The sequence below is a fragment of the Phyllobates terribilis genome, unplaced genomic scaffold (assembly GCF_046119375.1).
Source record: "Phyllobates terribilis strain yellow unplaced genomic scaffold, ASM4611937v1 Scaffold_3__8_contigs__length_932513732, whole genome shotgun sequence".
In the NCBI taxonomy this organism is placed as follows: Eukaryota; Metazoa; Chordata; class Amphibia; order Anura; family Dendrobatidae; genus Phyllobates; species Phyllobates terribilis.
The window spans coordinates 757,603,043-757,625,778 of NW_027362763.1; the positions used below are offsets into that span (position 1 = coordinate 757,603,043).

General features: G+C 41.2%; 1 protein-coding gene across 3 annotated transcripts in view; it reads right to left on the bottom strand.

The window, feature by feature from the left end:
* MACROD2 (mono-ADP ribosylhydrolase 2) overlaps positions 1–22,736 on the bottom strand; it is a 2,798,553-nt gene that overhangs the window by 259,998 nt on the left and 2,515,819 nt on the right. For all 3 annotated transcript variants that reach the window (XM_073672205.1, XM_073672203.1, XM_073672204.1), the window contains exons 10-12: positions 17,831–17,896; positions 16,515–16,589; positions 14,868–14,951 (exon numbers count right to left, since the gene is read on the bottom strand). In XM_073672205.1, coding sequence (XP_073528306.1) covers positions 14,868–14,951; positions 16,515–16,589; positions 17,831–17,896 — 225 coding nt within the window. The remainder of the gene's footprint in view (positions 1–14,867; positions 14,952–16,514; positions 16,590–17,830; positions 17,897–22,736) is intronic.

Genomic DNA, 22,736 nt, shown 5'->3' on the forward strand with positions numbered 1-22,736 from the left:
TGTCTCAGTCTACCACTCTACACGTGCCCTCCGTTCTGCCAATGACTTAAAACTAAAATCCTCTATAATCCGAACTTCCCACTCCCGTCTCCAAGATTTCTCGCGTGCTGTGCCAATTCTTTGGAATGCACTACCCAGGAAAGTTCGATTAATTCCCAATAGCCAAGGTTTCAAGCGGACCCTAAAAACCCATTTCTTTAGACTGGCGTATCGCCTCCACACACTATCTGTCTATCCCAGTTTTCCCCCATATTAAAATTTTCTTCAATTTCAGGTTCATACCAACCATGCACTTAATAGCCTCGGTCAGGACTGTACACATACTGGCTGGCGACCAGTCCATGTATTATTTATCCTATTTAGTATATCAAGGCTGCATTATATAATATATGTACATTTTACCTTTTGTGGCTCCCCCATTTCCTCATAGACTGTAAGCTTGCGAGCAAGGCCCTCACTCCTTTTGATATGAAATATACTTATTCTGTAATAATTGTATAAGTCTCCCCTAAAATTGTAAAGTGCTGCGGAATATGTTGGCGCTATAAGAATAAAAATTATTATTATTGTATTGTTGCTATTACACTGCTATGTTATAACATTTGCCTTAGACGTTTGTCCTCCCTCTCTTCCTGAAGTCAAGCTCTGATGTAAGCTCTGTTGACAGTAACCTCTCCCTCAGATAGTGTATGTCAGCCATGCTACAAGTTCATAGCTATACAGCTGTTGTTCAGAATTGTCTTTTTACCTGCTGTAATTGGGCATAGCTACAAGAATTCAGTTTGAAAATAAACCTTCTTCTGGAATCTTCCTGCGTGCCTTCTGCAGTCGAGTTAAGCTATCTGATGAAAACACTTTGTGTGAGTACTGGCTTATACAGACATCCATAGAAAAGTTGTCTCAAGAGCACTACACATTGATGTTGGAGGAGATGGCCTGGCATGAGTGTTACAATTTAGTTCATCCCAAAGGTGTTGGATGAGGTTGAGGTTAGTGCTCTTTGCGGCCAGTCATGTTCTTCCACACCAAATTCTCCCAATCATGTCTTTGTGGACCTTGCTTTGTGCACAGGGCACAGTCATGGGGAACAGAAAATTATCTTCCCCAAACCATTCCTACAAAGTTGGAAGCTACAGCTGTCCAAAATGTCTTGATATGCTGAAACATTAAGATTTCCATTTACTGGAGCCAAGAGGTCCAGGCTGACCCTGAAAAAAATGCCCCATGCCATTATCCCTCCTCCCGTCAGACAGGTAAAATTTGCCAAATCTGGACCCATATCAGACTGCCAGATAGAAAATATATATGTAGAAATATGCACACCCTTAAATTAATACTTTGTTAAAGTACATTTGAATTCATTACAACATTCGGCGGTATTTTGGGTAGAAGTTTATCAGCATGGCATGTCAAGAATTGGCAATCTTTGCCCACTCTTACTAGCAGTAAAGCTCCAAATCTGGCAGACTGTGAGAGCATCTCCTGTGTACAAAGCCCTCTTCAAGTCACCCACAGATTTTCATTTAGATTGAGGTCTGGGCTCTGGCTGCGCCATTCCAAAATTTTTATCTTCTTCTTGCAAAGCCATCCTTTGTTGCTTTGGAGTTATGCTGTGCATCATTATCATGCTGAAAGATGAAATTCCTCTTCATCTTCAGCTTTTTAGCAGAGGCCTGAAAGTTTTGTTAGAAAATTGACTAATATTTGAAATTATTCCCTCCACCTTGACTACAGTCCCAATTCCAGTTGCTGAAAAAAAGCCCCAAAATATGCTGCTGCCTTGATGTAGGTTTTGGCAAAACCTAGTCAGGCTTGGATATTTTCCTTTGTAAGAAAAGGCTTCCATCTTGCCTCCCTCCGCCAGAGATATGAATACAGGAGATTGTTTTCACATACAGTACACAACCAGTTATTGCCAGAAATTCCTGTAGCTCGTTTAATGTTTATTTAGGCCTTTTGGCAGCAATTTTCTTCTTGTCTTTTCATCCATTTTTGAGAGATGTCCAATTCTAGGTAAAGTCACTGTTCTGCCTAATTTAAACCACTTCTTCACAGTGATCCTTTGTATATCTAATGCCTTGTATTATTTTTGTATCCTTCTCCTTACTGACAACTTTCAGGAATTCCTTTGCTGTGTTGTAAGCTGTTTATGGACCATGTCTTTTGCTGCTATGAAAATGTCAGGAAAATCTTACTAGAACAGCTAAACTTTATATGGAGTAAATCCGAATAACTTTAAATTATGGCAGCTATGTACTGACTACTCCTATGTAACATAAGTTATAGGTGGAAAAGTTCTTAAATGATTCTCCTGGGTATTAATTTTTTTTACATGACAAAAACCTGGCATCTTAAGAGGGGATGGGTAGATAGAATATACAGTGGATATGAACAACTGCTTTCGTATTTTCTCATACAACTTCAAAGTTTTTCTATAACCACCGCAGTGCCACTAGCCAAGACAGACTCAATGACAAGCAAAGCACAACAAACTAATTATTAAGGGTGAGAGCAATGACATTGGATGGTACTAGAAGAAACTTCAACTTCACAGAGACAAAAAATAGAACTTTAAGTTTCAAGTGTACAGTACATATAAGACACAAAAAGTAGCATTTAATTACTGAGCCACGGTATCGATAGAAATGACAAAAAAGTTACAGCAGCAGAGATTTGTTCAAAGAGACAAAACAAGTGTGATTTGCTAATTAATTTTATAAATTTATTTTTTTCCTATTCCCGGAGAATCCAGTTTATCCCTTATTATGCAGAATTACTGGACACAGGTTTAGGTAAATACATTTGATTGTCATGGTTTACAAGAAGTTACAGTATGATGTCAAGCGGGCAATACCGCAAGAGAAAGAGAGGGTGGGAGGGATGGTACTGCTGGGGTGTTTGTGAAGGGACAAAGTCTGTGGCTGCAGCTCTGCGATAGGTGGAAAAATTCTTCCAGATAGCAAATTCACTTCAGGGGAGATATCACGGTACCTTATGGGCTATGCTTGTGGAAATGAAAAATCCTCCATGGTATATAACGAAGGCTTTAATCAACCAATGTGTTTCGGCACTAGAGTGGTGCCTTTTCAAGGTAAATTTGCTTTTTTACCTTATAAAAGTCACCTGTCTATCACCGAAAAGTGATAGCTTCCCTGAAGTGAGTGAATAAATTACAGTAGGCACCTAACGTAAAGATTTTTTGCTTTCATTCTTAATTTTTTTTACATTTTTCTGTCGACATAGCTATTAGAAATACAAATACAGATGTGAACTTGTGGGGTGAGTATTTTTGCGTAAGTCTACGTTCATATTTGCACATTTTGTCTATCCCATTTAGAGGAACAGACAAATGGAATTTATGTACAAAATGGATACATAGCATTACTGATTTAAATAGCGTCAGAGAGACCCCGTTGACTTTTATTGAGTCCAGTAAGGTGAGCAATGTGAACAGCACTCCAAGCTTCTCTAGCAATAATCAGGCCTCTTGGTGGATAATTCCAGTTAAACCACCAGACAGGAACCAAAATAGTAGAAGAAAATTGAAGCCCTACAAACTAGTTGCAAACAAATGTTTTAGTCCACCATGTGATCCTTTTGACTATGCTTAGGAAAGGCTAGTGTTGTAGCTGAAATGCTGCACGTTGAACTAAAACACTTTTTTTGCAACTAATTTGGAGTGCTGCCTCCTTCTTTTTCCGCTACAATGGGTTCCGACTGGGTTGTATTTTGTGTTAGTTTTTAGATAAAGCTCTGAAGGTTGAATGGATCCGTTTTTCTCATGAATATACAAACGGAAATGTGAATTCAGCCGTAGAACACTGCCATACATGGCTTGACAAAGGATCCATGGAAGAATGACCATAAACTGAATAAACAAAAACGTAATCACGTCTTGAGGTGAAGTCTGGGTTTGACATTGCACCATTTCAGAACTTCTGTGCTGTTCTAATGTTGGATTTCTATCTCAAACTTCAGATGTTAAGAATCTAGGCAGCATTGATTGTGTATTATATATGTGGTTCTTGACAAATGGTAGTATGCATTTAACCATTGTGGCCAAACATTGAAATAACCGATGACCGATCATGGAAAGGCTTACAATGAACACTTCATATAAATCCAAGCTCTGCATGGGGTCACTAGCGAGAATCACTTTTGTCATAAATGACAGAATATGTGAAGAGGCAGTTGTGTCATTTTGTCAATTACCAGCAGTAGATCTATTTTCAGACACAGACTTGTTGAACTTTTTATAGTAATATTCTTGTTAAGTCTTAAGAGCCACTTGTACTGATGTATAAAGCTTCTTGTAAGAAGAGTAGGGTGCGCTCTATGGGGGTCTGTAATGGGCTGCATTTGACTACATTTACATGTTTAATATAGAGAAATACAACTTTCCTCTTCCTTTTTAACTCTTTAAGAATCAAGACTAATTTTGCACTTAAAGACCTTATGGATTTGCATTGTAATTTATCTATTGTACTCTCTTACAGTGGTGGCCAAAAGTATTGGCACCCCTGCAATTCTGTCAGATAATACTCAGTTTCTTCCTGAAAATGATTGCAATCATAAATTCTTTGGTATTATTATCTTCATTTAATTTGCTTGCAAGCAAAAACACAAAAGAGAATGAAGCAAATATCAAATCATTGATCATTTCACACAAAACTCCAAAAATGGGCCAGACAAAAGTATTGGCACCCTCAGCCTAATACTTGGTTGCACAACCTTTAGCCAAAATAACTGCGAACAACAGCTTCCGGTAACCATCAATGAGTTTCTTACAATGCTCTGCTGGAATTGTAGACCATTCTTCTTTGGCAAACTGCTCCAGGTCCCTGATATTTGAAGGGTGCCTTCTCCAAACTGCCATTTTGAGATCTCTCCACAGGTGTTCTATGGGATTCAGGTTTGGACTCATTGCTGGCCACCTTAGAAGTCTCCAGTGCTTTCTCTCAAACCATTTTATAGTGCTTTTGGAAGTGTGTTTTGGGTCATTGTCCTGCTGGAAGACCCATGACCTCTGAGGGAGATCCAGCTTTCTCACACTGGGCCCTACATTATGCTGCAAAATTTGTTGGTAGTCTTCAGACTTCATAATGCCATTCACACGGTCAAGCAGTCCAGTGCCAGAGGCAGCAAAGCAACCCCAAAACATCAGGGAACCTCCGCCATGTTTGACTGTAGGGACCGTGTTCTTTTCTTTGAATGCCTCTTTTTTTTTCCTGTACACTCTATGTTGATGCTTTTTGCCAAAAAGCTCTACTTTTGTCTCATCTGACCAGAGAACATTCTTCCAAAATGTTTTAGGCTTTCTCAGGTAAGTTTTGGCAAACTCCAGCCTGGCTTTTATATGTCTCGGGGTGAGAAGTAGGGTCTTCCTGGGTATCCTACCATACAGTCCCTTTTCATTCAGATGCCGACGGATAGTACGGGTTGACACTGTTGTACCATCGGACTGCAGGGCAGCTTGAACTTGTTTGGATGTTAGTCGAGATTCTTTATCCACCATCCGCACAATCTTGCGTTGAAATCTCTGGTCAATTTTTCTTTTCCGTCCACATCTAGCGAGGTTAGCCACAGTGCCATGGGCTTTAAACTTCTTGATGACACTGCGCACGGAAGACACAGGAACATTCAGGTCTTTGGAGATGGACTTGTAGCCTTGAGATTGCTCATGCTTCCTCACAATTTGGTTTCTCAAGTCCTCAGACAGTTCTTTGGTCTTCTTTCTTTTCTCCATGCTCAATGTGGTACACACAAGGACACAGGACAGAGGTTGAGTCAACTTTAATCCATGTTAACTGGCTGCAAGTGTGATTTAGTTATTGCCAACACCTGTTAGGTGCCACAGGTAAGTTACAGGTGCTGTTAATTACATGAATTAGAGAAGCATCACATGATTTTTCAAACAGTGCCAATAGTTTTGTCCACCACCTTTTTTAGGTTTGGTGTGGAATTATATCCAATTTGGCTTTAGGACAATTCTTTTTGTGTTTTTTCATTGAAGACAAATTAAATGAAGATAATAATACCAAAGAATTTGTGATTACAATCATTTTCAGGAAGAAACTGAGTATTATCTGACAGATACTTTTGGCCACCACTGTATATAGCGGCATTAATTCTGCAGCAATTTACAGACATTGTTGTCCAGAATAGAGATCACAATCTAAATTTCCTATCAGTATGTCTTTGGAGTGTGGTAGGAAACCGAAGAACCCGGAGTAAACTCACACAAACACGAGGGTGAAAATACAAACTCCTTGCAGATGTTATCCATGGTGGATTTGAACCCAGGGCCCCAGCACTGCAAGGCTGCAGTGCTAACCACTGAGCCACCGTGCTGCCCATTATGTTACCTTTTTTTTTTCCTGCTGTCTTCACGGGCCCAGCTCATCAATCTTGATTACTTTATTCTTCTAACTGTCCTATTTCAATGGCTAAAAGAAGAGCTACACTAAAAGCTTCCCAATGTGGCCGGCAAAGTGTTTATGCTGGTGGCAAGACCAATGTTTGAGGTTTGCTGGCCAGGCCCCTAGGCTTTCACGTATTTTGGACCATCTCTGGCACTTCATTCTTTGCCCCCACTACAGGTAATAGCCTGACTATAACCCTATATCCATGTAAAGGGTCTCCTGGAGAAAGGGTCAGGTGCACAAGATCAAAGTCTAGACTGGACTGAGTAGTTCATGTAGGTGTAATAAGACAGGAGGCAGCATGGCAACTCTGTCCTAGTTCACTATTGGTCCACTGTGATAGACTCCACTATTGGTCCACTGTGATATACTTATATGTGCATGTAGTGCTATGGCGAAGAGCATATAACACCTTTAACCCCTTTGTGCACACTAATGTACACATACGTCATGGTCAGGGTGTGCCCCCTCCATTGAGGTTAGATACCAGCTGTAATACTTATCCAGCATCAATCATCACTAGACACAAACGCTGCTGTTTACCATATTTTGTGGACTATAAGACGCACCAGACCATAAGATGCACCCCAAATTTGAGCCGAGATCTAAATCTGCACATGGTAGAGCAATGTGTAGAGATCGGCTCCACTCTTGCCTGCACTGCCCACATTTTCTTGAAGCCCACCACTGGGCCACCCCCTCCTACCAGCCCCCACAGTATCGCCCCATTCTTGCTGCTGCTTCTTGCAGCAGCGACCCTGCCTCTTGTGACTTCAGTCCACCACCAACCCAAATCACCCGCTAAGCTACATTTGGACTATAAGACACACACCCATTTTCCTCCCAAATTTTGGGCAAAAAGTTTGTCTTATAGATCGCAAAATATGGTATTTAAATGCCATCGTCAATAATAGCACGATCGCCAATGTACGATCTCACCAGCGCTGACCAGCTCTGTGTGAGGCACTGATAAGTTACCACATTCATAAAAGACCGGTTAATCAAAATATGAAATAATTTAAAACATTCATTGTACACCAAAAATTACATGAATCATAATGCCAGATTTGTGGTTTTTCAGTTACTGCTGTCCATACAAAAATACAATCAAACGTGATCAATATGTCCTATGTACCCCAAAATGACATTAATGAAAATTTCAGCTCTGCAAGCAAAAAAAAAAGCCCACACAACACTCCATTGATGGAAAATATAGTTATGGGTCACAAACAAAATTTTTGGGAGGGAAAATTTCAGAATTTTTTTTCACTTCAGAAATACCGTATATAAAAAAATTGCTATAGCAGTAACTGTAACCTGAATAATCATGTTGCCCGGTCAATTTTACTGCATAATGAGCGGCATAAAAACAGCAATGGAATTATAGTTTCACAGTTTCACCCCACTTGGATTTTTTTTTCCCTTTAATCATGATATAGTAAAATGATTGGTGTAATTCAAAAGTACAATTCGTCCTGCAAAAAGCAAACCCTAATAAACCTGCATTGATGGGGAAAAAAATTTATAGCTCTTGTAATACGGGGAGGAAAAACAGTGAAAAGATGGGAAAAATCAGCTAGTCCCAAAGGGGTTGGTTGGCCATTAGTCTTAGTGAGCAGTTAACTGTGAACAATGCTGGACCCTTGGGCATTAGATTAGTCAACCTTATGAATAATTGTATTTTGGGTCTGGAAGGAATTTATATCATCTACCATTGATGTGATGGGTTATCTAATACAATGACTTGGGTAGAGGTGGACATATACTTTTAATGAAGGTCAACTCAACCCACAAATCTCAGTTAGACCAACTAATGTGTCTGGGGGATTGGTTTTCAGCATGGCCGGTCCTGTTCTTCCAATAGAAAAGCTGCTGTCTGAGGTTTCTGGCAGTGGCTTATACCCCTTTGAAGTCACATACACAGTCAGCTGATGTGAGCATGCATGTGTACAATATAGGGGGGGGACCAACCAATCAAGTATTTGGTCAGCTTTAGGCTATGTCTGTTTGATATTCACTACATAAAGGGGTTGCCCCAATTTCATCTATTTGTAGCCCATACCTTCAGCGATGTACAAAATAACAAGCTGAGCTTTACTTATCATCACCAGGTCCAATGCTGCCTCTCAGTCCTTGCTCTGTTCTTTGTTGATTGGCTGCAGCAATGATGTCACTTGGATAGCACTGCAGCCAATCACTGAGCTTAGCGGCTTGTGCTGTCTAAATCGGCTGTGCCTGAAATCAGTGATTGCCAACAGTGCTGTCAATGTGACATCACCGCTGCAGCTGATCACGTGCCCTTACTCACTTAGACCTCCTTCATACATCCGTGTTTCCATAGATATCACAAGTACCCAGTATAACTTATGGGGCTGCTATGCACATCTGTGTTTTTATGGACAAATGTCCATTCTTTTTCGGCAGCATGGATGACAAGGGGCAATATAAGTCTAAAGGTCCGTGAAAAAACACTTTGCAAAGGATGGGAGAAGCTTTGTAATTTCTTTCTAACTTTATTCATACCGGAAAAACACTAATGACACACTAATGGTGAAATCAGACACAAGGATCCAAAACGCCGATACCGGTTTTTCACATACGATTTTTATATGGAAGTGTAAAGGAGGCCTCATACTGTAAAACTATGTCAGTGTTTTTTTCAACAGGAGTGTGTTCACACACTGAATGTTTTCATCTCCTTTTGTCACAAGTTTTCAGCAACTGAGAAATTGTTTATTATGTAACTACAAGTACAGTAACTTTTCTTAGTCGTTTCATAATGTAACATTTAATGTTTTTCCACTTAAGAGTCATATAAAAAAATCAGCATCTTATTACTAATAGAAAAAAAAGAAAGTTGTCTAATTGTACAGTAAACTTCTGTAAAGGTCACCGCGTTCAGAGCTCCTTAATAACACGAGAGAAGGGAAATATGTATTTTAATAATACAGAAAGTACAGCCGTTATAATTATGCATAATAGAAACTAGAAAATGTTGAGCAAAGAGGTGGCGACTAATTTATCTTCGGCTTTCTGTTTAATCATGCAGTCATTTATAACAAATATATTCCTCCAGTTTCAGTAAAAGGTTTTTGGCTCGCAGTGCTGGCTGAAACAACGCAGATATATCCTCCTTTATGTCATCCAGTGCTGAGTGCGACTATCAAGTATGCTAAGGTGAGCGGGCAGAAATAAAACCTCATACTGAATCAGGAATATGTGTCAAAATAAAATAAATTTATTACTAATGTTTAATAAAAATTATTTCCAAAATACTGACTAACCGTAGATCCTTAAATAGAATTTCTACCTTTAGAGGAAGAGAAATAGAACTCTAGTGCCACCTACAGGAAGTAGCAATACTAAAAGTCAATGTGGCACCCCAGGGGTCTGGTTACCACAGTAATAGAAATATTACGTCTGAGAGCAAGTGGGAGGTTTCCTGGTCAGGAGCCCTTAAGCATGCAACACCTCCTGCCCAGTCCTGGGAGGGGAGGAATCTGCCCTTATAAACTGGGTCTGGGGCGGGGTTAGAGAGAGAACAAGCAGACACAGGGAAAGAAACAGCAGGAGCTCTGTAGGAGCAGGAGCTGAGTGCCAGGGGCTGGAGCTAAGCAGAGCTCGCCCTGGCAGAAGAATCTAAGTACCGGACACCGGAGTCCGAGGCTGTAAGGATCTCTAAGTCCAACAGCAGAAACCAGCCGGCAGGGGATTTCTGGTCCTCTTGCCATAGAAGCCCGGAGGCTCAGTCACAAGCAAGGGACCAACACCGCCATCGAGGAGCGGAGGCTAACAGAAGGCCCCAAGTCACCAGCCATACGGATGAGCACTACACGGTACACTCAGGGACGTGGGCTACTATCACCCGCTTATAGCAAGGATGCCAGGAAGAGTGCAGACAGACAGGGAGGCCTACAACTCCACTTGCCTACGGGAGCTCCCGCTTGCTCACAGACTGACCAGGCCTCTTATGCTAGCCAGTACTCCCGGGAGGGTCTACCTTATTATCATCAGTAAAGACCCTGCAAAGACTCTGAGTCGTTCCTGTTGCGCTCGTGCACCATCACTCCCATCATCCACACTCATTTCCCTGAGGCTATACTCCTCCCGTGGGGAGTCATCCCATTCTCTGCTGCGCATACAACACCAGCCTCAGCGGTCTGCCTCGCAGCGGCGGTACACCCTGACCACAATCCACGGGTGGCATAGTCGGACAATTAACCTAAAACCTTTAAAGGACCGCCACTGGTTTGACCACCCTGAGTCACGGGACCGGGTCGCCGCCACGGAGACTACAACCCCCAGAGACCCGGCTCCGGGTATCCCACACACGTGCACACTCGACCCAGGGGGCGCGTCATCAATAGTGACCCTTTAACGAGCCTTATCACATGACTTAGGTCTGGATTTCATCCTAAGTCATGTGATAAGGCTCGTTAAAGGGTCACTATTGACTTTTAGTATTGCTACTTCCTGTAGGTGGCACTAGAGATCTAGTCCTGTTCCTCTCTGAAGAGACAATTTGCATATTTCCCAGAGGACCATTGCGGCTTTAAAAGTCTCCTCACCTGACGTGCTTAACTTGTCACTCTCCGCAAGGAGAAATATTACCCCTAGATACCTTTAATGAAAAAAATTGCCAGTACATATAGGTGTTGGACTGATTTCCTTGTGTAATTTTTGATAAAAATTCAATTTAGGTTCTGTTCACATCTGAATTTTTATTTCTGTATTTTTGTAACTGCGTAGGACCATAATGGGGTCCATCTAGTTTCTATAATGGTGACTACTATCTTTGACCGGTTCTATGATGGTTGACTCCTAACAGAAGCTTCAACATTGATGTGAACAGAGCTTTGGGTTATTTCTGTTGGGTAAGTAAGTACTGAATGGTCATCTTTAGGGTATGTGCACACTGAGTCTTTTTGCAGAGTTTTTGAAGTGGAAACTTCATGTTTCTGAAGATGTTGAGAGTTTCCGTTTAGTTTCCACTCCAAAAACTCAACAAAAAGACTCAGTGTGCATGTACCCTTACAAATCCATCATGAGTTGTTCAGTTTTCCAGAGTTCAGAACAGCAATTTTATGCAATTAGGTGGTTTTGAAATTCAACAGTCTAGGAAAGCTAAGCCATAACCGCTAAAGAAGGTCATATTGGTTTTCACCCAGAATTTACTTTTGAAACTTCAGTTCACCAGAGGATATGAGCCTAAAGGTCTATCATCCAGATATCACTGCACACAGTAATGTCACAGAAGAAAAAGAGTTAAGTCAGCTAGATAGGGATGTTGCATTATGTCTGTGCACAATTCCAGGACAATAAGAAGCCTAGGGACACTACTTGAAGGTGTTTCAGAACATCAGACTGATCTCTGCATCATCTATACTGGCCCTGTAACTCTTTTTAAGCTTGTGCATTAGTTTTAGTTGTACCTACAGTATTCCAATCTCACACTTGTAACATACCTGGCGGCATCCTTGCATAGTGGTCCATCTCCCACTGTGCAAGAGCGCGCACTTGATCTCCAGTCCAGTCTGCTAGCCTGGCTTCCCTTCATGCTGTCTGTTTGCCTCTGTTTCTGCTGCTTAAGGGCGGCGCCCGATCACTTCCTGTTTCTTGTACCTGCTGCGGGCACACCTCTTGTGCGTCCTCAGCCTATTGCTGTCTTTCATCTGGTATTTAACCCAGCTCCTCCCAAGAAACCCTGCCTGAGCATTGTGTTCTGTCAGTTGGCTTCTGGTCACTGATATGCCAGGTCCCGTTTATGTTTCCTGCCTTCGGTATCAGTTCCCGTGTCTGAACTGTGTCCTGTCTGTGCTATCTTCTAGCCTGTTGTCTTCTGCCTATCCTGGAGGCTGTATTTCCAGGCCTGTGTGAACACGCTCCTAGCCGGTTCTTTCCGCCTTCTAGGGGCCGCATACCTAGACCCGTTCCTGTATCTTGCCTGTTCCTGTCTGAACACGCTCCTATACTGTTCCTTCCGCCTTCTAGGGGCCGCATACCTAGACCCGCTCCTGTATCTTGCTGCTGTGTCTGTTCTTGTCTGAATACTCTCCTAGCCTGTTTCCTGTTTTTCTCTATGTCCGTACCTTCCCTTTTTCTGCAGAGTCTGAACTCGTACCTAACTCCTGCTCGTTGTCACTGTACTTCCGTTTGTGAGTTTGTGGTCCACTCGCTACTTCACTGCAAGTACCCTGTGGGTATCTGGTTCTGCCTTTCCCTTCCTGTCTTTTCCGTGTGAACAGAGCCCTGTCCCCCCTGCTCTGCCTTGCTCACCGCTCCGGCGGTTATAGCCTGCTCTGCCTTGCTCACTGCTCCGGCAGTCCTGCTCCGCTCTGACCCTTTGCTCACTGCTCTGGCAGTCCTGCTCCGCTCTTACCCTTTGCTCGCTGCTCCGGCAGTCTCGCTCTGCTCTGACCTTTTGCTCGCTGCTCCGGCAGTCTCGCTCCGCTCTGGCCCTTTGCTCGCTGCTCCGGCAGTCTCGCTCCGCTCTGACCCTTTGCTCACTGCTCCGGCAGTCTCGCTCCGCTCTGACCCTTTGCTCACTGCTCCGGCAGTCTCGCTCGGCTCAGACTCCTTGCTCACTGCTCCGGCAGTCTCGCTCTGCTCAGACTCCTTGCTCACCGCTCCAGGCGGCCTTGTCCTGCTCTACTCTCGTTCACCGCTACTGGCGGTCTCGTCTTGCTCTGCTCTTGCTCGCCGCTCCGGGCAGTCTCACTCTGCTGTGTTTGTCCACTGCATCTGCAGTTCTGTTCCTGAGTCCCAGTCTGAACTGGGTCCTATCCACTCGGTGCTCCAACCTGTCATATCAGCCAGTACCTCCCTGCCTGCATACCAGTCGTGCTCGCCAGCATCCACCTGTCTGTATTCCAGCCGTGTCTGCCTATACCCACCAGTCTGTGTGAAAGCCTAACCTGCCTGTACCAGTATTTCCCTGTGTGGGTCAAAAGCCGTGTCCGGGGTCTGACCTGGAGTAGCACCTGGTCCCTCTGCCCGGTTCCTCCCTGGTGCACTAGCGTCGTATGCCGTCGTGCGACCTTGGTCGGATCGGGCAGATACTTAGTTACGCCCCTCCAGGCACTCTCCGGTTCATGGCACAGTGGAATCACTACATATACACGCACACGCCACTCAGCCCGGGCGTGTGCATTACAATACTTGTCGTGCCCAACCTCCATTACCGGACAACTAGCTTTTTGGACTATGTTCATGATTGTCCCACAGTCTTACAACCTCGGCTACCAACTCAGAGAGCCCGACTACATCTTCTTTCTCCATTATTCTTAGTTCATAACCTACAGAGGCTTCACCTGTTCACTTTCCCATTGATTTTCCATTTTCATTGCCCCAACGACCCTTGAACTTTTCTAGTTCCAACTACACTAGACAGTATCAAGGAATCAAATGAAGAACTAGCGCAAGAAACAGAAATCCTGGGACCAGCTCCGCCCCGCGACTCAAACTGTGAAATTTAAAACGTGGCTTTATAGAGGAGTTCTTCTGCTCCACCGATGGACTCCCTCTGGGCCCATTTTTAACTGGGCACTGTTGGGTTATGCTTACGTGGAGATTTTTGTTGACATTTTTTAAGCAGATACTCTCCAAACTCTTCATCTAAAAACACTTAGAAAAAATGCTTGGAGAACTCTATTTATTTGAAAAACCCACTTTACTGTTCACATGAGATTTTGCACAGGATAAAAATATCTTCCAAACTTATTAAAACCTGTACAGCAAAAGAAAAAATGTTCCAACACCCCCATCCCCTCTTCAAAAAAGGAGTGCTTTCTTAATCAGTTTTTGAAAAACTCAGTTTTGAACGCCTCAAAAAACTGTGAGAACATAGCTTTATTCTGCACTCATGGTGCTGTCATATTGTTAGCTTTGGAAATAATTTACTGAGGACAGAAAACAGTATTACAATTTATCAATAAGAATCAAAGGGGGTTTCTGAAAGAAGAGAAAAAAAGTGTCTGTGCTGCCAAGCTCCAATACCATACACACCATTTATACAAGAGTGGCATCGGCACTTCTTTGGAGGCAAGAAAGACCTGCTCTTCTAATCTTGTAATTTCTAAGAAATTTTGTTTCAATTTATTCATTCAGTGAGAAGATTTTATATATAGTATATATAATGTGCAGAAATAACATGGTACAAGGTGCAGTATCTTAAGTGACACATGGAGATGATTATTACCGTGCCTCACATATCAAACTTACATAAAAATCTGACTTTGTGTGTGTCAGATTCATTTTTTCACTGTGATTTTTCTTATTACTGGAGGTCCTGGGAGGTTGCTTTAAAAGATATGCACTTACAATCAAATGTAATGAGCATAAAATATAACACAGAATAAACGTCTGAAATAAAATGTACAATGGGTAACTGAAAGAAAAACATATGGGATAAACATAATCTAATGCAATAATTTATTGGTAACATACCTTCATCAGGCTTGTCCTGCGGATCTGTCTTTTTGGCTTTACATTTCTTTGATGGAGGTGACTGTGCATTTTTATCTGTTCCTTCTGAATGTAAACATGCAAAAATAAAGCTGTGCATTAGTAGCAATTTACAATTATCAAGTTTTCAACTTATTCATCAAAACATCATTCATATTGAGGCCTAAATTTCAAGTTTACTTAAAACAGCAGTCCAATATCTATCTATCTATATCTATCTACCTCTTTCCATCTGTTTCCATTTATATATCCACGTGTCTCATTTATGTATCCATCCATTCATCCATCCATCCATCCATCCATGTATTCATCCATCCATGTATCCATCCATCCATCCGTCCGTCCATTGTAAGGCGGCGGTGTTCACACCGTGCAGTAACTGAGGCAGTGACCCAAGCAAGTCCAATATAAACAGCTTTTATTCAGCAACTTACGGGTAAACAGAAAGTCCTACGGTTCGCAGCCGGGTTAACATAAGTCCATAAATAACGGTTGCCGTGGGCGACTGTTGCACCGGGCCGCTTAGAGCCTGATGGGTGCAGAGCCTTCCCAGGCGTGGGTTCAGCTACACACAGACCCGCCGAGCTTTCCTGCTGTGCTCCTAGCAGGTCCCAACACTAAACAACACTAATCCTTAATGCAGGGTTTTTAAAGGACCTGTGGCAAGAGCCACTGGAAAACCCGGGTTGGAGGGAGGAGGCCGCCCCACTGCCTCCTGTGACCTCCTCCAAGAAATGAAGGCCCTGCCGGGTTTTACTAATCTGTCTTAGCCAGGTAGCCTGACCAAGTCAATGCTCACCTTCATTCCTGCATTGCAGCCGCAGCTGTGTCTGTGACTGCAATGCACTTCAATGGGTTTAATAGATCTCTGTACACATTCTGGGGGATATATACCGCCCCTCGTATACGATCCCTGTCACTGCCTCACACCATGTATCCATCCATCCATTTTTTTTTCTGTGTATATCGACAAGGTGCTGAGAGGGAGAGCGGTGTCATTATCAGTGATTTGTTCTGGAGTATACACTGCTATCTTATCTCTCTAGTTACATATAAAGATAATGGGGCATTTAAATAAACACACAGCACTGGAAAGTGAGAGCTATGATTAGGAGAACTGTCCTGGGAGAATCTGAAGCTGTAGGTTAGGGAATTTTCAAGATTGATAGCACTTGTCAGGAGCCCAAATGGAGATGAGCAGCTAACTGTTGTATATAAATCAAGGGGCTGGAGAGAGGTGTCTAGAATATTAGTAGTTAACTTCTCTTCTAGAATGTAACTAACAAGCATTGTTGCCCAAGGTCTGGGAAGGCACTAGTGGCCGAGCTCCATGGAAACCAGCTGTACACTATGTATAATAAAAGCTCTCATTGTAGGAGAATGACAGCAGATAGAAAAAGCAAGTCAATTGCAAAGTTGCTTATTTTCATGCTCTCTAAGTAAAACAATTTAATAACATTAGAATACCTCTTTTACTGTAGCCAAGTTCCAAGCAATTTTGTATTCTCTTTCTTAAAAAATTGTCAGTGGATACTATTGTATATTTTGACCAAGGCCTCCACAGACCTCAATAGAGTGCTGATGTTTAGTGTAAATACAAAAATCAGTGGAGTTCTGCCATATACTTACTGATGTCATCACTGATGTTTTTGCTGATTTGGGCTCCTTCCTCTTTCTTAATATCTTCATTGTCATCATCTCCATCTTTGTTTTCAACATTACATGAAAGTTGAAAACACAGAATTAGTGATAGCATAACACAGATAGTCAAAGTGGATATATTCACATTTCCAGGAAAATTCCAGAAATCATATCCTTTATTATTGTATCTTTATGCATTAATTACATTCAAAATGACTTTAGTATATTGCTGTACTGCCTGGTGGGACATTTTCAGATAAACCTGAATCTTCCAGAACAAGAAAATAGAGATAATTTTTCATCATGGCCCTGATGCCTAGGACCATCCATGACCTGTTAGAGACTGTGGGAATTCACCACTTTTTATCTCTAAGGCGATGTGTGCACAACGTCTTTTCCAGGAGGGTGAACCCACCGTGTCTTTCAAGAGGAAGACACTTCAGGAAACGTTGACATTTTTTTTCATGATCCCTTCTTTTTAGTGTCTTTTTGGTCATGTCCTGTGCACTTTCAAAATTTGTAGCCACTGGCAGTTTTTTAGCATTTTCTAGCTTTTTTTTTTTTTCTTCCCACTGGGGTTTTCCATAAGTATTTTTTTATACAACTTTGTGTCTTTGGAAACCTGAAATGGTTTAAATACTTTCAAAAAACTGAACATTTGTATTTCTATGTAAAAAGGAGTTTGTGTTCATAAGTTCACTCTTTTGAATGCTTTTTCAGGTGGGTTTTGGAGCAGACGTGCCTGAGATGCACATCGTGCACACATACCCTAATTGTCTAGCAGACTTACCCCTCTGATTTGAACACATGACAGTAATAATATTAGGCACTATTAGGCCATAACATAACAGGGTTATTAAGCAGAATAGTATTCCTCTCTTAACAGTAACTTATTTTCAATCAATTTTTTTTCTCTTCCTTACAAAATTGTTAGGGGGCCACACACTTCTTTTGATCAAGACCTCCATGGACCTTGATCCACTGCTGACTTTTAATATTACATAGGTTGAAAAAAGACCTAGTTCCATCAAGTTTAACCTTTCTCCACCAATTATACATTTTGTCACTAATTTAACTATAACCCAAAATGTTATGTGTACTGAGGAAATCATCCAGTCCTTCTTTAAAAGCTGTTATAGCGTCGGCCATCACTACCTCTTGTGGTCGACGTTCCACAGTTTGACAGTTCTAACTGTGAAGAACCCTTTCCTATTTATCTGCCGGAATCGCCTTTCTTCCACCTGTAATGAGTGCCCCCTGGTCCCTAGTATGGTTGGAATCAAAGGCTTTTGGCATATACTTACTGATGTCATCTTTGCTCTTCGGGGTTGTTTCCTCTTTCTTTATTTCTTCAGTGTCATCATCTCCATCTTTATTTTCAACATGTCATGAAAGTTGAAAACACTAAATTAGTGATCGTATAACACAGATATTCATAGTGGATATATTCACATTTCCAGAAATCAAATTCTTTATTATTGTATCTATATGCATTAATTACAGTCTAAAGAACTTCAGGATATTGCCAATCACTGTATCCGCTCAGTGTGACATGGTCAGATACACCTGAATCTCCAGGAGAAAGGAAATAGAACGTGTCACTTGGAGTTTAGAGATAGGCCTTCATCGTGGCCCTGATGCCAGAGAGGGATGAGACCTCATGAAGGGTTGTCATCTCCTGGGTGCCATAGAAGCCTCCTGAAGAGCAGAGCTTCTGCAATGATGATTTGTGTGGCAAGGGAATAGTGCATCATCAGACTCAACCCTGCCCTTCTGGGGTATAGAAATGACATAGGGGTAAGGTTTATAAAATGGTGAGATTACATGTTAAATATTTTGACACCTCAATAAAGGTTTATGAGTATACTGAGGACTGGCAGGCTCTCTCTATGACCTATTTGAGCCTTGGTTGCAAAAGTAGCCAGTTTTTGCTTTTTTTCATTCCTACTGCTCCCTCCAGAAAAAGGGGAAGAGGGAGGGTGTAAAGGAGTGAAGGGGATAATGTAAGGCAGTAAGGCATACGGACAATGTAGGGGTAAGGACCAGGAATTAATATGGATATGATGTATTACCTTGAAAAATTTAGCCTGAGGATTAGTTATGTCACTAGTAAGTTGCTCATTGGTCATAAAGTTATCCAGTCAAGATAGAAATTCGGGGTATTTTATGAGTCTTTTTTTCCATACATGCAGTATTGTTTGTTTTGCCGCTAGGGAACAGAGAGTGAAGAATTTGTACTATCACTGAATGAGTATGGATGATCTGTGGTGTAACAAAGTGATCTATAATTGGGGGCAGGGTCCAAAAAAGTGGCATGAACGAGTTTATATACTTGTGACTTGAATATTCTTTTTTAATCCACCATATTGTTGTAGAAATATATGCCTTTTTATTTCATGCACGAATATGATAATTTTTAGGGTCTTTCAAAGGGGGCGTTGCTCACAGGAATCTTTCGGGGGAGTGTCATTAGGCCACTCGCCACAATTACCTGTGGTTAATGAACATAACAATTAGCATATTGGGTGCACTAAATAAAGAGACCTATATTTCTCGAACTTTATGGCAGATTAAAAAAAAAAGAAGAAAAAAAAAGTGGAATACTAATGGGGGCAGCAGGAATAAAATAAGAGCAAAAGCTGCCCACTTCTGACCTGGTGACTCCTCCTTAAAGTATAGAAAACTTTATATCTCCCAGTTCAGCATCTCCCCCCTGGATCTTATGTTTCCCTATGGTAATTGTATAAAAGTTGAATGTTTATTTTTTTGTGGCCTTTTATATAGAACATATAAAATTAATAAAGGGTTTGTTTCATTCAGACAGACGGTAATCGGACAGGACTTGCAGTCACAAAACTCTGTGTTTCTCCTCCATGACAAGCTGCCCTTGCTTAAAGTAATCAACATAAATGGCCCTGTAACAGAGGAGGGCCACGGACAGCTCAATGACATCTGAACCTGGCAACAATGCTGGAAATTAAACCATATCGGACAGCTGACATTGCTATATGTTAAAGTGACAGAGGCCGGACTCAAACATTTCATACTAACTGTCTCTGGCAAGAATGATAAGTGTTCATTTCCATACACCATTATATACATTTCACGACATATTGCATTTCTAGGCATTTGGCTGATAAGGAGGAGGTTGGAATTTGCTTTGGTTTTTAAATGAACACAAATCAGGTGATGTGTCAACGTATGAGACATTTAAAAAAAAATGTTTTCTTAGGCGATTGGAACCTGCACTGGTTTAACCAGTTAGTACAGATGACATTGGGTGACAAAATGACAAATTTGTGGTAATGTTATTTCCATGACACATCCTAATTATTTTTCTGTATTTCTTGCTGCAAATATAGTGCAAAGTCCCCAGCAGTGCAGGATTATCAGTGAACCTCAGTGTCTTTTAGGCTACATTCGCACGATGAGCTTTTGTTAGGTCTTTGACATTACTGAATTTCTGCACCTATTATTTAAATTAGGTCACTTGTGTTTTTTTATTACGTTTTTGTGCGCGGCTTATTTAACATGCGTTTTTATCATGTTTTTGACTCTCTAGTTTTTGTCTCTTGTTGGTGTGTCATGATTTAAATAAAACTGCTTTGTTTTTGAAACTTCCTGGTATTTGACTTTGACAAAACTTTATTGACAAACTTAGGTGCGAATAACATGTGTTTTCTATGCGCGTCCGTCCCGGAAACAAACGTAAAACTTGTGTGCGTTTTTTACTTCTGGAATTTCTGCATCTAATGCAAGTCTATGGGGAAATTCGGCGCAGAAAACTCTGCGTTTATAAGAAATTGACATGCTGTGGATTTTAAACATGCACCGCAGGTCAGTTTACGCTGCATTAAAAATAAGCACAGTGGGCAGTTCTATAAATACCATCTACTTTGCTGGAACTGTAAGAAGCTGAATTTTTGGAGCAGCAAAAATACACAGCATCAATAGAACACCAAAAGCTCATCGTGTGAACGTAGCCCAAGACTGCATATTAGTTACTACTCTCCTTTCTGTCCAGGTCTCACAATTTTTGTTGGATTGGCAATTTATGGACGAGAGAGGAAATCCATTCTCATTTCTTTTACACAGCAGAAAAGGACATTTTAGAAGTCATTAATGAGGTAATCCATGTCTAGTAACCTGTTGTCATCAAATTGGGAGCCAAAATACAAGGATCCACCTGCCGTCCATGATCAGAAGCTCTTTTTTTGCACCATGTATAATATATTGTACACATTGATATTAAAAAAGGTTGTTTCGACACTAAAATATTATTTAAAGCTCCACTCCAGGGTATTTTTTTATTTCACTGCAGTAGTGTTGCCATTAATTTAAGTTCCCTGCCCCTAGTATTATTACTTAACAGCCGCTGTCTGCGGCTCTTCCAGACATCGCTCCGGTCCCTATCTGCCTTCCTGTGACTGCAACCTCTGACTGACCGGAAGTCAGAGGTAATGGTCACACGCTCTCAGTCTAAGTCTATGAGAACCTTGTTCTGCCTCTCATAGACTTATATTGAGTAGTGATTTTTGGATTACCCAGCAAACACTGGAGCAATCCGGCAGGTCACAAACTGCTGGAGATCGACCGGAGCGACGCCGGGAACAGCTGCAGATGGCGGCTGGTAAGTATAATACCAGAGGCATGGAACTTAGATTAGTGACACCACTCCAACGTTGCAATAAAAAAAAAATGCTGGAGTGGCGCTTTAAAATAAAGCTCTGAGCAATGTTCAATAATACAATACATGCTGTAAAATAACAAAATAAATAATTCTCACCTTAGTGGTTCCCCGCCTGTCCCATTTCAATGCTTCCCAATTGCCTCACTGGTCTGCTTACATCCTACTTGGGCAGAAATATGATGGCTGCAGCCAATCACTGACCGTAGAAGTAATGTGTTGCTGAAAGCTATAAACAGTTATTGGCTGCAGTGGTCATGTGTCTAGATGGAGCAGGAAGCACAGACCCTGTGTCTGTACTTCCTGCTAGGTCCAGACATGTAACCCCTTTCCCTGGCTTTTTGCAGATACTCTACCTCTGTGTGCCTCAATTTATTCAGACGCACAACAAATTTTCCAGAAAGATTTATATGTTCCATTGGATATTGTATATAAAAAAAGCACCATATGGCATCACATATTGCAGAACGTAGACTGCCTACGGCTTCATGATACAGAACAATATGGACTCCATGTGCCACCGTACAAGGTCAGTGCAGGAGGCTTTTTATTATTTTTCACTTGCATTTTTTTTATATTTATCACACATAGTTTTGAAAAAGAAAAACATTTTGGAAACTTTTTTTTTTTTTTTTTTTTTTTTTATCAGAGATTCAATTTCTCATCATTAATAAACATTCTCATCCCTACATCGCCACTATCACAGATAGACAAAAGCGATCTGACATAATTATTTTGTGATTTCAGGTGAAACTTTCAGTCACTGTTAATGGGAATACTTACTGGAGCGTACCGCGTGCAGTATATAAGCAGAATAATATTGGTTTTGATACCTGATATACTTTCCCAATCGAGGAACAGCAGATGAATAAATTAATGCAGCTTTCCATTTATTACATAATGTGACATAAGTGCTTATAAAAGACGCCACACAGGAAAACATGCTGAATTAAATCTAACACTCAAAGCAATGTCCTTGCATACAAATCCCACAAAGGTAATTCAATAGACTGTTGAGCGTTCTGGGTACATTTAATAACTATCAGGTTCTCCGAGCAAAAATTTCTTTAGGTGACAGAAGACAAATGTAACCTATTTACCCTGTGCTCTGAAGAGAGACGCCTTCATTTAAATCATCTTTTCGCCATACACATTTTTAAATAAGCTGCAGTGTAATTTACTGGAGAGGTGTAAAGTTAGAAAAATGCATTATTTTTAAAGCAATAAAACTCTTTATTACAACTGAACCCATAAGGGGCTGATTACTATAGGGATATATGGCTACAGGTGGAGCAGAATTTATTACCCATCGTGTCTAGAAGTGTGGTGAACTACAGCTCCGATTATTTTTCATTTCATTAAATGTTTGCTACTATAATATGAAAAATATATATATATATATATATATTATAAAGTAATTTTTTAAATATCTTATGCAAGAGTACACAACCGTTTTCTCTAGATCCGAGAAAAATGGTCTGATTATTCTTATCTGAGTGGCATCAGTTATTTTGGGGGGTGGA